Source organism: Odontesthes bonariensis, chromosome 6 (assembly GCF_027942865.1).
Source record: "Odontesthes bonariensis isolate fOdoBon6 chromosome 6, fOdoBon6.hap1, whole genome shotgun sequence".
Lineage (NCBI taxonomy): Eukaryota > Metazoa > Chordata > Actinopteri > Atheriniformes > Atherinopsidae > Odontesthes > Odontesthes bonariensis.
Genome location: NC_134511.1, coordinates 15436944 through 15454489, shown reverse-complemented (window position 1 = coordinate 15454489; position 17546 = coordinate 15436944). Strand labels below are relative to the sequence as shown.

The 17546-nt window shown below is 41.8% G+C and overlaps 1 protein-coding gene across 1 annotated transcript; it reads right to left on the bottom strand.

The window, feature by feature from the left end:
- Nucleotides 1-4033: 4033 nt before the first annotated feature.
- Nucleotides 4034-17132, bottom strand: LOC142382085 (protease-associated domain-containing protein 1-like). The gene is made up of 5 exons (XM_075467561.1): nucleotides 16916-17132; nucleotides 16567-16667; nucleotides 16343-16452; nucleotides 10110-10277; nucleotides 4034-10008 (listed from the first exon to the last, which is right to left on the bottom strand). The coding sequence occupies exons 1-5, from the start codon at nucleotides 16989-16991 to the stop codon at nucleotides 9888-9890; spliced, it is 576 nt and encodes a 191-aa protein (XP_075323676.1). The 5' UTR covers nucleotides 16992-17132; the 3' UTR covers nucleotides 4034-9887.
- Nucleotides 17133-17546: the final 414 nt, after the last annotated feature.

Here is a 17546-nt window from a genome sequence, read left to right as displayed (position 1 = left end):
TGTTGCAAAGTCTGTTGTCTCATTGTTGAGGGAGCTGGGTGTAAGTGGACAGAATGTGAGGAAAAAAGTGAAAGAGCTGTCAGATAAAGCAGTAAAATCCAGTCAGTGGATTTGGATAAGAAGAAGCAATAGCAGCTGGGGGCCCAGCAGGGGCAGCACTTAGGGTAAACAGACTCTTGGAAGAAGCAAGGGTTTGGCCCATCTGATCCTTTTGAAATCAGGCGGCCATTTTGGTTGAGTTGGCTTAGTTTTTGCTGGCATTTTTGCTGATTATAGGACTGTTTAGGTAAGTTTGTCTGTTGAATCTGCTAGTGTGTCTGCTAGTGTGTCTTGTCCTGCCTCCACCTCTGGCACCCTCTATACTTTCATTACCCCCTACCCGAACCAGGGTTTGCATCCCCACCCGACTGTGACTGGTGTGCAGTTGGTGAGAGGCTGAGGTAGCTTGTGGCTGTAAAAGATGGTTGTTGTGGTGTGAGGAGCAGTGTTGGCTGGCATTAGGGGGGTGACTCTGGGATGCCAGTGGTCATTGTCTAGCCTCCTGGAGGTGTCGTGGGCCCAACTAGACGAAACACTGATGAAAGGAGGTCCCCACCTGATGACCCCAATGATATGTTGGTCAGCACTGCTCACTGGTCTTTTATAGGGAGTATAGGGAATTACTCACTGAGTCTGGTCCTTTTCTTTTTTCTTTTTTTCTTTAGCACAAGTTTCTTGTGTTTACCTTGAATCTGGTTAAAAAATCCAACTGTAATGCATTGAGTGGCCCCAGCTTTCCAAGCTTGATGGATATGGCAAAAATAAAGTGGCTGCACAAAAAAGTCCCTCTGTAGATCCAGTGTCTCTTTTCTTTGTATAAACCTGAAAATGCAACATGGCAGAGAATAAAGGGGGCTAGCACTGTCTGTTGATATGTGACTCACAATGTAACGAAAACACAAACATTTACAGGATTTTACATTGACTCTTACAGCAGAGCTCTAAGAAACTTTGAGTTTATAAAGAGCAAAAATACAGATCAGAGTTTAAGTGCTGATCTGTTGGATTGTGCCGAGTGCTGCTAATACCTGCTATCACTTTTTTGTTTTAAAGATTTGTTAAAAGCAATTTGCACATTTTGTCTTGTATCGTCTTAGTTTTTCAACTCAACCATTTGTTCAGTCAGTGAATCCAAATCGTTCTTCAAATATCTATCTGCACTGTGAGTATTGAAAATCTTGGTTACAACCGTAAATTTAAAAAGACATTCCAAAAATATGTAGTTATTTAAGATGCCTAAATGTACAACTTACGAAGGGCAAAAAATTATACTCATTCATGCAAAAAGTCTAACTTTCATTCATACCCAAAGAAATGTATTTCTCATCTGTGTATTTTGTTCAAGTTCAAGCAGACAAACAAATGTTATGCTGTCATGGCCTCATCTTTCCCACAGAGACAAACTCAACAGTGTACAAGAGTACATGATAAAGGGGGAAAATGACAAGCCTTAGTCTGTTTGTGCTGTTTCAACAGATTTTTCTTAAAATACATCATCTGTTCACGTGTACTCTGAAAAAAACACAGGAAAGAAAACCCCAGTCAAAGATTTCCACTCTAACTGAGCCCTGGGGATAAGACTGCCTTTATGGCTTGATAAGGTTTGTTTTATATTTGGGTGTGAATGCCATCTCATTATTTAGAATTTGTTAAAATTATTTATTCACCACTGCTATATTTGAACTTAACCGAAATAAAAAAAAAATCCAGTGAGTCTTGGTGGTTATTGACCACTGACAGAATATGCACTAACAAAACATTGGTGACTGGGTGAGGAAGTTCATAAAGTTGTGAGTCAGTTCTACCAAAGTGTCCATGGGGGCTGTTTCAGTGGAAATGAAGTCAGAGCAGAAACACTGATGGGAATTAAAAGAACAGCCCATTGCAGTGCTCATCTCTGAAGAGATCGTCTGATCATCATCCTAGAATAAGACATAAGTGTACTGAAATGTTTTGCATTGATGTTTAAAAAAAAAGGAAAAAAAATTAAAAACTATGAGTCTTAATGAACATTTTGTGGCTATCCATGTGTTTCCCATTTTCTCCAAGCAAGAATAGAGAAAGTATGCATGTTTTTTCAGTGCCTCCATTAATGACCAAATCTCGGTGACTATCATTGTCTTCTGCATTATCAGCAATCAGAACAGAGCATATAAACACATTAAAAAAAAGTAAAAGAATCCTGAGAAAGTTTTCAGTATGTTCCGATGAACAAAAGTTGTTATGGTACCACTGACACATGAATGTTGTCACTTTGTGTGGCTTAGGCAATAAAGGGATGGACTGTATTGGAAATATTAAGTTTATATAGAGTGTCTCCCTGATGTGTGGGTCAGCACACAAGGAACCAAGATGTATGCAGTCTGGATGTTTACTTCAGTATTGAAGGGGTTAACAGCACAGCAGAGCACAAATTGGTACAAATATCCATATTTACATCAGGTTACAATAGGAATGTAGATAAATAATTTCACATTTGTGTGTGTGGTCTGAAATGAGAAGAAATAAGAAAGAATATTCACATTAACATCATAAAGTTACAAAGTGATTCACATTGTTTAGGTTAATATAGGTCAAACAGACCTTAAAGAAGTGTAATATCTACACCCAAATACGAATACAGCATTTCCAGTTAGAAAATGCTACAATGGTGCTACCTAGTGGCCGCACGTATTTACACTGCAGTGATTACAAGGCGCTCTATAATTGTCCATGAACATGACTACTAATCCAATTACAATTTGGTGATTTCTTTAACAAGCAATACCTCACCAGAATCGGATGGAATTGATAAGCAGTTCTCACCTGTCCATCAGTGCCTGGAAAAACCTATGTCACTTTGCCCATGTGCCACAGTGGCCGTGGTAGCTGGAAGTCATTCATCATCACTACTATGCTGACTTTGACATCTGGAGAAGGATTCTGCCACTTCCCTCTGGTCTGCAGTCTCAGCAGGTAATGTTTGACAAATTCAGACATAAAATCTCTCAGCCAGCACCTGGGAATGTTTCACCTCAGATTCCAGATAAACAATTGGGGGTAGGATCGGGAGCCATCTAGCCACCCCATCAAAAGGTGGTTGCATGACCAGGAGCTGTGGCAGATCAGGATCGGGTTGATTGTAGGTATCTCTGAATTCAGTTTTCTGGCATGCAGGCTTAGACTTTTACGTACGGCATTCTAGGCATGTTCACTAGTGCCTGCATACTGTTTCTCTGCCTCTAAGGATCCAGTATTTCCGGCAGAGCTCGACAAGCTCTATCAACCATGCATCTTAACCAGCCTCCAACTCGGATGAGCTCGGTGGACTTGTCAAACTCAGGAGTGAGGCAGAGTATTTGACTGCTTGGAGGCACTCGTTTACCTGTCTTCAGGAAAGCAATCCATCTGGACCCTGCTCAGCACTAGAAGCTCTGCTTCTTAAAAGATGTTGGCAGGAGGATTAGTCAGGCCTGCCGCTCCATGAAGCTCCTCAGCTACTGCTTGAAGTAATTCTTGCCAACTTGTGTACTTGCATCCATCTGTCACAGGTGTGATAGTTAGTCCACAAAAGGCAGTCTTCCTTAAATCGGGGTCATCGTCCACCAGCTTGTTCTGAGGGGTCAGATGGCCATTCACTTGGAGTCTACAATAGAAACTCTGTATTTTCTCTATAATCTGCTCAAATCTGTCACGGGAATCCGATTCAGAAATTGTATTTAACTCCACATGGGAAGCGAATTCTAACAAGGATTGTGCAATGGTGTCAGGGAGCGCCATGTTGTGTGCAGGTAAGCCCAACCAACCCAGACGTAGAGCGGCCACTGACGTCACTCCTGCACCACTTGGGATTGCGAATCCAAATTGAATTATGGAAAAAATTTTGGGGGGGTCAGGAATGAAAACAAAAAAACAATATCCTTTTCTTTATCATTTGAATTAACTTACAAAATGAGCAGTCTCGAAGAAGAAAATAAAAAAATGCAGTTTGGTTCATTTCTTTTTCATTTTATTTTTGAGTAAAAAATGCAGCTATATTCTGAAATGAAAAAGCATTTCTGTTAATGCATTTTAATTTGAAATATGGTACAGATTTGCTTCCACAGTACTGTGACTCTCCTTCAGTGTGGTTTTGTTGCTTTGCATAATCTCAGCCAGTGTGAGCATGTAAATGATAAATAAAAGAGGCCCCTGAATTGTACCCTGAGGAAATCCACATTTTTGTCACACAGATGTATGATTACCTATATTTTTAAGGTGAACACAAGAAACTTGTGCTAAAGAAAAAACAAATGGACCAGACTCAGTGAATAATTCCCTATACTCCCTATATAGATCAGTGAGCAGTGCTGACCAACATGTCATTGGGGTCATCGGGTGGGAACCTCCTTTATCAGTGTTTTGTCTAGTTGGGCCCACGACACCTCAAGGAGTCTAGACAATGACCACTGGCGTCCCAGAGTCACCCCCCTGATACCAGCCAACACTGCTCCTCACACCACAACAACCATCTTTTCTCTTTTTTTTTTCCACAGCCACAAGCTACCTCAGCCTCTCACCAACTGCACACCAGTCACAGCGGGGTGGGGATGCAAACCCTGGTTTGGGTAGGGGGTAGAAATAGAAGAGGTAAAGATAAGTAGGAATGGGATTCAAACCCTGGTTCGGGTAGGGGGTAATGAAAATATAGAGGGTGCCAGAGGTGGAGGCAGGACAAGACACACTAGTAGATTCAGCCGACAAACTCACCTAAACAGTCCTACAATCACTAAAATGCCAACAAAAACAAAGCCATACAACTCACTCAAGACCAACCCAAAATGGCCGCCTGGTTTCAAAAGGCTCACATGGGCCACACCCTCCACTTAAACATTTTGAACTTCTTATTTGCTTCTTCCAAGAGTCTGTTTACCCTAAGTACTGCCCCTGCTGGGCCCCCAGCTGCTATTGCTTCTTCTAATCCAAATCCACTGACTGGACTTTACTGCCTCATCTGACACTTCCTTCACCATTTTCCTCACACTCTGTCCACTTACACCCAGCTCCCTCAACAATGAGACAACAGACTTTGCAACAAATCCTCTACATCGTACTTCCACTGGACAGATTCTAACTTTCCATCCTCGCTGCTCTGCCCCCAACTCCACATTCCTAAGCTTTTTCCTTTAATTTGCCTCTGCTACTAATTACTCCCAAGGAACCGTCAGCTCTATGAAATAGACTCTCATTCTACTCCTAGACCACAAGACTATATCAGGCCTTAAATTTGTAGAGGCTATCTCCTGGGGAACAACAAGCTTATTTCCTAAATCTACCTGCATCTCCCAATCACAAGCATCCCCCAAGCTGCCGTGCCTCCTTATCGTCTTTTTTTATCTTTCTCCCCCTCTTGAACAAACTGAATTGCAACTCTCTTCACCTTAGACCCTCCTAAGTTTACCTGCCTTCGTTTATCTTCAATACCTGCAGCTAAGCTTCTTAATACTTGGTCATATCGCCATGTATACCGGCCTTGTGACAGACTAACCTTACAACCTGACAAAATATGCCTTAGAGTTGCAGTACCTGAACATAACAAACATAACGGGTCTCCATTTACCCAGAGTTTTAGGTTCTTGGAAGTTGGTAACACATCATATGTTGCCCCTATCAAAAATCTAATACTCCCTTCGTCCGTACTCCACAGCTCTTTCCACCTAAGCTTTTTCTTCTCTACACCTTCCCGATTCAACCACCGTCCCTGCTTAGTCTGAGCCACTGCCTTTGCACCCCTTAACATTTCCTCCTGTCTACGAACCTGCTCAACAACTAGTTTTCTCTTCTCCTTGGGACCTGCTCTATTCCACACTGGTTTGCCTGGGCCAAGCCCCAAGCCTCCCCGGCCTATCTGCAGATTACCCACAAATAATTACAAAACAGTCTCTCATTAAATTAATAAAGACCAGTAGAAACAAGTCTAAAAGCCAGGGTCAATGATGGTACGAGGTAGTATCGGTGTTCTCTGCAAATGTAATACACTTCTGTGATGGCAGCATTGATGCAGAAACGTTCTCTGACATTTCAGAGCAACATATGTTGCCTTCAAGACAAAATCTTTAAAACATCATCTTCAAGACAACATCTCTGACCAACTGTTGACTTAATGTGAGCCAAAAAGCTGAACGACATATGAAAAGTTATATCCATGCTCTAAAAAGTCCATATATTTTTCAATAAGACAATACAAAACCATACACTGCAAAGGAATGATTCTGGACGAAAAGGGTACTGGACAGGCCTGCTCGCAGACTCAGCCTACTCTCTTTAAAGAATGAGAGGATAAGTATGAAACTGTTCACAAAACAACAAACTTCACTCGTTTTCACTAAAAAAATTGGGATAAATATTTGCATTTTTCACAACTTGTTCTGATTTCGGGTGGATTTAGTCAAACGAAAAATAAAATCCTTTGATAATTTACTGTCTGCAGTGATTTATGTAATCTAAATCAGTTGGCCTATATTTAGTTTTAGTTTGAGAAAGTTTTTGCTCTTCAATGCAGTAAGCTTGGACACATTTTCCAACATGATGTTATATTGTTTAATATAACCCTTCTTTAACATATTTAATTTGACTTGATTTTTTTTATACTGCATTTGGATGATGACCTATAGCAGCCCAGGATAAAATCTCAATGTTTTTCATGGGGTAAAACATTTTAGTATATTTACAGTCAATAACATTTGCTTTAACTAAATCCTGCAGCATCTTCGTCGGGCTGACACTGAGAGGAAAACTACATTAGCTCATTAGATCCTATCAGGAGACTTCTTGGTAAATATAAATCGTGATCTGTCCCTTAAAGTTAGTAACAATGCTCCTCTCCAACATGACAGACTCTATGGGAGGAGGAGTGCCTCTCTCGGTGGACTTCGACAGTCCTGAGGATTATTTCGTCTTTATATTTCAGATTTTATTTGCTACAACCACAGTTCTTGTCGCTGGAACAGTGGTCATCGGCATATCGGCCACTAAAGCGCTCCGCATTCAGAACAGATTTCTTTTCATGCTAAATACAAGTATTTGTGACACCCTGGTTGGGTTTTCTGTGTATTATCTGGGTCTGTTTGATGTCTACGAGAACTATCCCTCCAGAAACGGAACATACAGTGTATTACGATCACTTTTAGGGGTTAATATATTAACGTTTTTGTTCGCACAGTTTGATCGTTATTTTGCTGTGTGCCATCCATTTATCTACAGCCGCTTTATAACAAGACGCGTGGTGATATGCATTAACATCTACTGTTGGGTTTACAGTTATGCTAACTTGCTCGCCAGGAATTTGTTGCCAGTTTCCAAAGCTACGGAGCTGTACGTATTCGGCATAATCTTCTTTCAACTAATCGTGCTCACCAAAGTCATCATGACTATCAAACTGTATGTTATTGCGAGGTATCAACTTGAAAGAGACCCCCCCAGCGCGGAGAGAGAAAGCAAGAAAGAGTCATTGAAAATAATCATTTTTGTTGTTATAAGCTTCCTGGTGTTGTGGTGTCCCTCTTTTGTGAACATAATCATCAGGTTTTTTGCAGTAGGGGGGCTGACATTTCGAAACGAGGCCACCAATCTTTTCGCCATTATGGCTCGTTTCAATGCCGTGTGCACCCCGTCTGTGTACATCTGGGGGAGTCCGGCTCTGAGGGAAGCCGTGGTGAAGACAGTGTGGGGTCGTGTGTGCCCAAGATGCAGGAGGAGGTGAGTGGGGCAAGAACAACACTGCCGAGAAACACGCATGCCAAATCACCGTGCACATTCAGTGATGCTTCTGAACTGCTCGTTAATACTCTGACCCCCTTTTTCTTCAGAATTGGCTCCTGTCCGAAGGCATATCCCAGTAAGGCACTCAGATAAAGGGGGCTCTCTCAGGACGTTATTCTTAACACCTTTTTTTTTAACCTCATCTCGCCCACAGCCTCTGAGTCTTTAAAGGTGATGTTGATACTAATGTTTATGTCCGACCAGATGTTAATTTAATGACAGCCGAAAAGCTGAAAGTCATACATCTATGAAAGTTTATATCCATGCTCTCAAAAGTAGTGATGTGTGTTCAGATTCAAATCCAAATTAGGCCATTTGGCTCAGTCAATGGGCATCGGACAAGAATAAAATACAAGCTTTTTCACCCCTTTATAATTTTTGTGCCAAGTGTAAAAATGTAAGTTATGGCTTTAAAACATTCAATACTTATCTCAATTTCCTCACTTTTAAGAAGAAAATGAACCTAAATTAACACTGTAAACGGACTTATAAACATGTAAAGTTCAAATGTTCAAAGCATAGATCTAAATGTCAAATCAAAATTTGTGTAACATATAAATATTACATTAAATCTAAATGTTAAATTTAATGTTATTTAGATTGAACTTTTGAGATACATATCTAAAACTGGTAAACCTAATTCTTCAAAAACAATAACAAAAAAATGCAGAATGTCTCTGACAGCACTCAAGTTAATTAAATGTAACATACTCATATGTAGGCTATGCTTTATTTGGACATTAACTGAATGTAATGATTGTATCCTAAATCAGAATGTGAATAACTGCATGTAGATTTAGTTTTCCTGTCAATGGCGCTTTATGAAATTATACATAGAGTAGACATTTATAAATAATGGCATTCTCCACTATTTTTTTTTTTTTACTCTCACCCTTTTGAGTTTAATTTATGTAGAATTAAACAGATAGTTACACACAGTTAATACATCAGCTACACTGGGCATTTGTCCAGCAATTTGATTTAGGACATAATAATCATCATTTTTGCCATTTGAAAAGCTCTAAATTCTATTTAAATAGTCCGTTGGTATTTTTCAATATTCAAATCTGAGTGATTTTAAAAAAGACATTCTCCATAAGAGCAACTTGATTTTCTCTTTCTCACTACAGAACAAATAATATATCAGCATGTTCAACAGCTAAACTTTAAAATCAAGTTGAAAAGAAGCTGTGTGGGATATGAACCCCAGTGTGAATCATCTATCTAAGTTGCCCAAAAACTTATTTCTGATTCTTTCTAACCTATACTTTAGTAAGTCTGACTTATATGGCCACACTAATATCCCACGACATTTTCTATTCTTTGCAGTTATCAAATGGGAGCGTTATGTAAGATTGAGTAACATCATCTGGTTAAAAAATCCAACTGTAATGCATTGAGTAGCCCCAGTTTTCCAAGCTTGAGGGATATGGCAAAAATAAAGTGGCTGCACAAAAAACGCCCTCTATAGATCCAGTGTCTCTTTTCTTTGTATAAACCTGAAAATGCCACATGGCAGAGTATAAAGGGGGCTAGCACTGTCTGTTGATATGTGACTCACAATGTAACGAAAACACAAACATTTACAGGATTTTACATTGACTCTTACAGCAGAGCTCTAAGAAACTTTGAGTTTATAAAGAGCAAAAATACAGATCAGAGTTTAAGTGCTGATCTGTTGGATTGTGCCGAGTGCTGCAAATACCTGCTATCACCTTTTGTAGTCTAACTTTCATTCATACCCAAAGAAATGTATTTCTCAAATATATATTTTGTTCATGTTCAAGCAGACAAACAAATGTTATGCAGTCATGGCCTCATCTTTCCCACAGAGACCAACTCAACAGTGTCCAAGAGTACATGATAAAGGGGGAAAATGACAAGCCTCAGTCTGTTTGTGCTGTTTCAACAGATTGAGTGAATTCATGTATTCACCACTGCTATATTTGAACTTAACCGAAACAAAAAAAATTTCCAGTGAGTCTTGGTGGTTATTGACCACTGACAGAATATGCACTAACAAAACATTGCTGACTGGGTGAGGAAGTTCACAAAGTTGTGAGTCAGTTCTACCAAAGTGTCCATGGGGGCTGTTTCAGTGGAAATGAAGCCAGAGCAGAAACATTGACGGGAATTGAAATAACAGCCCACTGCAGTGCTTGTCTCCGAAGAGATCGTCTGATCATCATCCTAGAATAAAACATAAGTGTACTGAAATGTTTTGCATTAATCTTTAAATAAAAAAAAGAAAAAACATGGGTCTGAATGAACATTTTGTGTTTATGTCTTACCCATCGCGTCCAAGCAAGAATAGAGAAGGTATGCTTGGTTTGTCAGTGCTTCCATCAGTGACCATGTCCAGGTACTGACTGTCATTGTCCTCTGCATTATCAGCAATCAGAACAGCTTTCCCCCCGGCTTCCTGAACACGTAGGGCTTTTTGGACAAAGGAGCAACCTCTTGAGTGCAAATAAAAAAAGAGAAAGAACCCTCAGAAAGTTTTCAGTGTGGTCCAACGGATAAAAGATGTGATGACACATGAATGATGTTACATAAACATATTTTTCCCATAAAGTAGTTTAAAGAAAAAAAATTCTGGTAAGCTTTACTAAAAACAACAAAATGTGTTATTCTATACCTCAAATGATCTTTTAAAACCATAATCCCTATTCCCAAGAACAAAACTCAACAGGGATTTTGTTGTGGAGTCACTCTGATGACTTAAAGTGATACTCCGGAGTAGATTCAACCTGGGGTCATTTGAACCGTGATATCCAGCCAAGTAGCCCACCCGCAGTTTTTTCGATATTGGCTGATCATCAGCTGAGTTACAGAGTTATCCCGAATAGCTTCGTACAAGGGTTAATGGATCCTGGTCCGTATCTCCAAAATTACCACACTAAAATCACATGCCATGACACCAAACTTCTACAGTAGTACAAATATGGTCTGTACTCACAAAGCGATGCATTTGGAAGTTTGAAAATAGTCCAGGAGTTTATTATTATCAACACAAGCCTGATAGCTTCTCTGCAGCTAAAGCTGCGTCGACGTCACTTCAGGGAGCTGGGAGCTTCAAAGTAAGATGAGGGTTGATCTACTACTGTAGACAACAAAGCAAGGCTGCTCAATTTCTCCATTGATAAAATAATTTCACAACTCTTCAACATAAAAAATTCATAAAAAAACATGTAGAATATAGCATATACTTTGTTGTCTACAGTAGTAGATCAACCCTCATCTTACTTTGAAGCTCCCAGCTCCCTGAAGTGACGTCGACGCAGCTTTAGCTGCAGAGAAGCTATCAGGCTTGTGTTGATAATAATAAACTCCTGGACTATTTTCAAACTTCCAAATGCATCGCTTTGTGAGTACAGACCATATTTGTACTACTGTAGAAGTTTGGTGTCATGGCATGTGATTTTAGTGTGGTAATTTTGGAGATACGGACCAGGATCCATTAACCCTTGTACGAAGCTATTCGGGATAACTCAGTAACTCAGCTGATGATCAGCCAATATCGAAAAAACTGCGGGTGGGCTACTTGGCTGGATATCACGGTTCAAATGACCCCAGGTTGAATCTACTCCGGAGTATCACTTTAAGGCTCTAGCATGGTTGCCGCGTCTGCTAGCGCGAGCGGTGTTGATGACGTCACGATTTTGTGCCCGCAATGTATAGTGGCGCAAGTCGATGCGCCAGTAGTTGCAATCTTCTCCGTCACAGAGGTGTCGCTGCTACGTGAAGGTTACCGCTACTCTACAACCACGAAAGTGGAGAAGAAAACAATGCCTCTGTCAAGAGCAAGAATACTGTAATTCAGGGGTCTTCAACCTTTTTCAGGCCAGGGACCCCCAAACTGATGGAGAGTTGGAGCAGGGACCCCCCTACTATTTATATGGCATACAATTGTGTTTTATATTTAACGGGGCCTAGTGCCGTGCATAAACATAGCTACTCTGTTATTGTACATTCAATACTAAGCTATTCAAATAATACACAGGTTAATATATTCATGTTTTTATTTTAAACATGTGCAAGGTACAGGGTGGCCGTGCCACTGCCATTTATAAACAAACATCTTGCATACAACACTAAGCTATTCAAATAATCCACAGATTTTAACTTTAAACATGCATGTAGATGGGACAATGAATCCTCAAACCATCTGTGGATGGCACACGTTTGCACACAATTTGTGAGAAAAAACTGTTTTTGTTAAAAATCGTCTAATCAACCAAAGATTTCGCGACCCCCCTGCAGTACCTCCGCGGACCCCCTGGGGGTCGCGGACCCCCTGTTGAAGACCTCTGCTGTAATTAATAATTTATGTTGAGCCTTTATACTTGGATTATTTAGCTTTACTTTGGATAACAAACAATTTGGATTGCTTCACTGTGTGCCACCTGCTTGTCTGCATGCCCTTCTCCTTGCCTATCTGCTTGCCTGCCATTGCCTCTCTCCCTCTGCCTGCCTGCTACTTACCTGCTTGCCTCCATCTTGAACATCTTCATCCATCTTGACCAAGGTATGAACAACAGCTGTACACAGTGTTTTAAGATAAGCGCGTGACAACAACTATACAACACCTACCCTTTGAAGTTTGAACTGAATCGAAACTGACACTCACAATACTGCTGCAGTATTCGGATCATTTAAATTTTTTAATTCAGTTAATAGAGGTGAAGGTTTGAAGCCCCCGGCATCAACAGAGTCTCTGCCCTCTTCTTTCCTTCACATATCTGTTCCGTAGCTTCTTCCACACTTTCTTACAGAACTCTCCCTCTTTCCCCAAAGTTCTGCCCATCTCTGTCCACGAGTTTTAGGAGTTTACGTGCTCCCTGTGCTGTTTCACTGCAGTTTCGTACAGCTGCTGTACAAACGCACCTCCTCACTGAGCCCGGTCTCACAACGGTCCATCCGGTTTGTTGTTGTTGGCGCCGCCAAGTTACAAAAATCGACTGGTGCACGACAACGCGATGCGCCGTCTTTTCAAGGGAAGCGTGGGGCCTGAAACGTCGTTTTGACGTCACGGTCCGCCACCGCCGTGACAGACGCGTCAACTGTAAATCCAGCTTAAGGGTGCTTTCACACCAGAGCTGTTTGGTCTGTTTGAAGCGCACCAGAGTTCGTTTCCTCGGATAGTCCACTTAATTTGGGCAGGAGTGACAGCCCACCACTCAACTATGGTGCAAGCAGCTATTGTAACTGTGTGACATTGTCCAGGCGGTTTGGTTTGCTTTCAAAAGTGCAGTGTAAAAATGAACCAAAACAAATGAAGGTGTGAACATTTTTGGCAAACTGAACCGAGGGCCCCGGACTATCCTGGTGGGAAACCACTAAGAGTGAGACTTTACTGAAAGACTAATGAGAAATCTTAAATGTTAACTAGTTCCAATCATTTTCAATGACATATGATTTGTCAGTACTCTTTAGGTCACAGCCCACCTGTTGGCATTGCTGTCTTTGCAGCGCACAATGCTGGAAGGTATAGCCTTTAAAAATCTGGAGCTTTTCCTCCAGAGAGATACACTATACTGCCAAAAGTATTCACCCATCCAAATAATTAAATTCAGTGTTCCAATCACTTTTGTGGCCACAGGTGTATAAATTCAAGCACCTAGGTATACAGACTGCTTCTACAAACATTTGGGAAAGAATGGGTCGCTCTCGGGAGCTCAGGGAATTCTAGCCTGGTACCGTGATAGGATGCAGTGTTTCCCGCAGGAAATTGCTTAGTCAAGGTGGTGAGTCGTTGGCCCGGGGGGGGGGGTAACTTGGAATGGGACGGGGGCTGTTAGAGCAATAACGAAGCTGTTTAAGAGCTGTAACACTTTTTTATTTACATTATTAACTATTTACATTAACAACCAGTAGGTGTCGCAATTCAATGTTATCAATGCTGTCTTTAAAAGCTGCAGTCGGCAACCTTTTTTTAGTCATTAGCTTGAACTGTCATGGGATTCTGGAAGTAGAATATTTATTAAATAGGCTGTTTAGGAAAAATAACGAAATCTGTAGCTCCCTCTGAAGCCTGTAATCATGCTTGCAAAAACCGAGCGCTCCCGGCTGTTTTTAACCAATCAAGTTAGGGTGGAGGAATCGCTACCTGTCAATCACAGCTTGTGCACACGCTGCTGAGCGTGAGTCTGCCCCAACTTGTGTGCGCTCACACTGGTGTGAACTCACGTGCACATCCTCGTCCACAGAGGGGGAGGGGTTTGGGGGGCGATTCGGAGCTTGTTAGAGGTTGGGGGAGGGACCTGAAAGTTGTGTCAGTTCGAATTTTCCGACTTTAGACTCGGAATTTTGAAAACCTGCCGACGGCAGCTTTAATGTCTGAGCCTGGCAAAGCATTATTACTTCGGTTTAAACAAAAAACGTTTTTTTTGGGAACGTTGGCAAGGCGGCAGTGCGAGTTCGCTAAGGCGGCCGCCTTGACTATAATGCGCTGCGGGAAACACTGGGATGCCACCTGTGCAACAAGTCCAGTCGTGAAATTTCCTCGCTGCTAAATATTCCACAGTCAACTGTCAGTGGTATGATAACAAAGTGGAAGCGATTGGGAACGACAGCAACTCAGCCATATAGCGGTAGGCCACGTAAAATGACAGCGGGGTCAGAGTATGCTGAGGCGCATAGTGCGCAGAGGTCGCCAACTTTCTGCAGCGTCAAGCGCTACAGACCTCCAACCTTCATGTGGCCTTCAGATTAGCTCAAGAACAGTGCATAGAGAGCTTCATGGAATGGGTTTCCATGGCCGAGCAGCTGCATACAAGCCATACATCACCATGTGCAATGCAAAGCGTCGGATGCAGTGGTGTAAAGCACGCCGCCACTGGACTCTAGAGCAGTAGAGACGCGTTCTCTGGAGTGACCAATCACACTTCTCCATCTGGCAATCTGATGGACGAGTCTGGGTTTGGCGGTTGCCAGGAGAACAGTACTTGTCTGACTGCAATGTGCCAAGTGTAAAGTTTGGTGGAGGGGGGATAAAGGGCGGTTTATGGTCGGAAACCAGGTCGTCTGCGTATGTACGCAGACATGCCCCCCCCCCCCTACGCAGACACTCTGGTGCACCTCCTCAAAATTGTAACTCACCGCAGACAGTGTCGCAGACATCGCCGCAGGGGGGAGAGAAAGGAGGCCTCTGATTGGTCAACTCTACATCCGCTCTACACTATGCGTATTTCCGGTTTGCTAACCGGCTGACGCTAACCGTGCTAACCGTGACGATTCTTTCCCTCTCTGCCAGCTCCAGTAGTAGCAATATTTCTTCTATTTCTAGATCGATCAGCTGCATCTCAATCAAAGTGCGCATTCGTCCAGTCGCCATTGTTGTTGAATGACCTCCGTAACCGTAACACCCACAATCCTAGCTTGTTCGTGATTGTCCCTCTTGCGTTGTGGCGTGGGATTAACATAGCGCAGACAGCGCTTCAAGACATAAATCAAAAAATAACTGCGTCGTGTCTGCGACAAGCTCACTGCGACACACTGCTGCGAAGTATACACGAGCCTTTATAGTGTGGGCTTGTTTCTCAGGAGCTGGGCTTGGCCCCTTAGTTCCAGTGAAAGGAACTCTGAATCCTTCAGCATACCAAGAGATTTTAGTCTGACCTCACAAATGTGCTACTGGAGGAATGGTCAAAAATTCCCATAAACACACTCCTCCTCTAAACCTTGTGAAAAGCTTGCCCAGAAGAGTTGAAGCTGTTATAGCTGCAAAGGGTGGGCTGATGTCATATTAAACCCTATGGATTAAGAATGGGATGTCAATTAAGTTCATATAGGTGTAAAGGCACATGAGCCAATACTTTTGGCAATATAGTGTATATAATAGTGAGAATAACATTTCCAAGGTGCCCTTAATCAAGTAATGGAGAAATGGAAAGGCTGAAAATGAGGCAATAGCTTCAACTTGTATAACTGCCTCTTTTCTGCTACACGTAAACTTAGTTTCCCGTCCACCGTCACTGGTTTATGTTCACATATTCCTCATCACATTTAGCAACTTTAGACTTTAGCAACTGTAGATTCTCAACTGCTGCACTCACATCTCCACCCCCCCCCCCCCCACCAAAGAGGCAAGTTGTGGTGTCTGGGAGAGAGGAGGCAAGCTGACAGGATTTAAAAAAATGAAACATTCTTGCTTCAGGCAAATATCACATGTGACACAGCTGTACAATATAACCATTACTTTGCTGCAGCATGCCAGCTTGTTCTTTTCTATCAGATGAGGATTAAATCGGTTTTAAATCAATTTACAGTTTAGGATTAATCCGTCACGCCTCCTCAAGATGTTGTAGGTGGCCAAAAAAACTTCCCCAAAGGATACAGCGGTGTACGCTTGCTAAAAACTCCCCTGGCAAGCATCCTCCAAAATATTTGTCTGAGCTATTTCGTCACAGGCCGGGCACGGGGGAGAGAGGAGACGAGGAGGTTGAAATTGTACAGATGAGATGAGCCTAGAGCTTTTGGCCTACACAGCTAAAATGTGCTGAGGTATGTGTGCATAGCATACCCTCTTTCCACCAGGGTTACTTGTCCATTAATGATGTGTCTGTTGCTAAAGTCTGAGCAGCCATCTGCAGGGACTGCAGGCACAAGAAAAATCTCATCATAAGATGATTTCTAAAGGAAAAAAAGGAGAAGACAATAATGTGATTAGAGAGTGGATGTGCAGGCATAGCAGAGGCTTGAGACAGTGTGGTGTGGAGACTGTTCAAAAGGTGAAAGAGTACTCACAAAATGTCCTCCAAAGTCTTTAGCAGGTGCTGCACTGAAAATGTAACTTATCTCCTCTGGGCTGATAACCCGGAAATACAGCAGTTCATTCACCCCAAGACCTGAACAGTCCAAATAATAACAATAATATCAGAAAACCCCATCAGCACAACAAAGCTAGCGTTAATGAAGCACAACATCAGGGTGGTCAATGTGATAAGTGAATTCCTTCAGCTAACAAGAGCCAAATCGTAACGGCTACCTGTCGAGAAAGCAAAGTCACATCCTCTGAGCTGAGACAATTAACACCGACTAACAGCTAAATTAGCTATCTACAAGCATTACAACTTTCCATCGAAATCTAACTCACCGGACAGGCGTCCAAACTGCGTGAAAACACTCCAGAGAAACAAGACTAAAGCTGTCGCTAGAGCAACATTTGACATGTTAAATACATTTGTAGAGAACCTCGACGATTCCTGGATGAGACTTCAGTGTGATTTAACACTCGGGAGCAGTATCGTGTCCATTTGTGGCCGTATCTCTGGCAGTTGATTTACACGGATTCTCTTTCTTCTTCTCGTTAAGTCTTATTGGAGGTTGGCAAACGACAAAATGGTGCAATACCGACACCGACTGGTATGGAGTGTGGCTCCTCTTCACCTCTTTCTACCTAATTTGAGCAGAATAACAAAAATACAGTAAAATGGCCCTGTTCTGCATTTTCCCAAATCAGAAAAAGGTTTCACAAATCACAAACAAGGTTTTAATGAATCTACAGCCACTTTAGAATAATTCCATCCAGATTTGAGCAGTCTACGTAATGTAGTTTCCATACAGGACCCTGTTTAGGGTGAGCAGAATAACAAAAATACAGTAAAATGGCCCTGTTCTGCATTTTCACAAATCAGAAAAAGTTTTCACAAATCACAAACAAGGTTTAATGGATCTACAGCCTCTTTAGAATAATTCCATCCAGATTTGAGCAGTATAAGTAATGT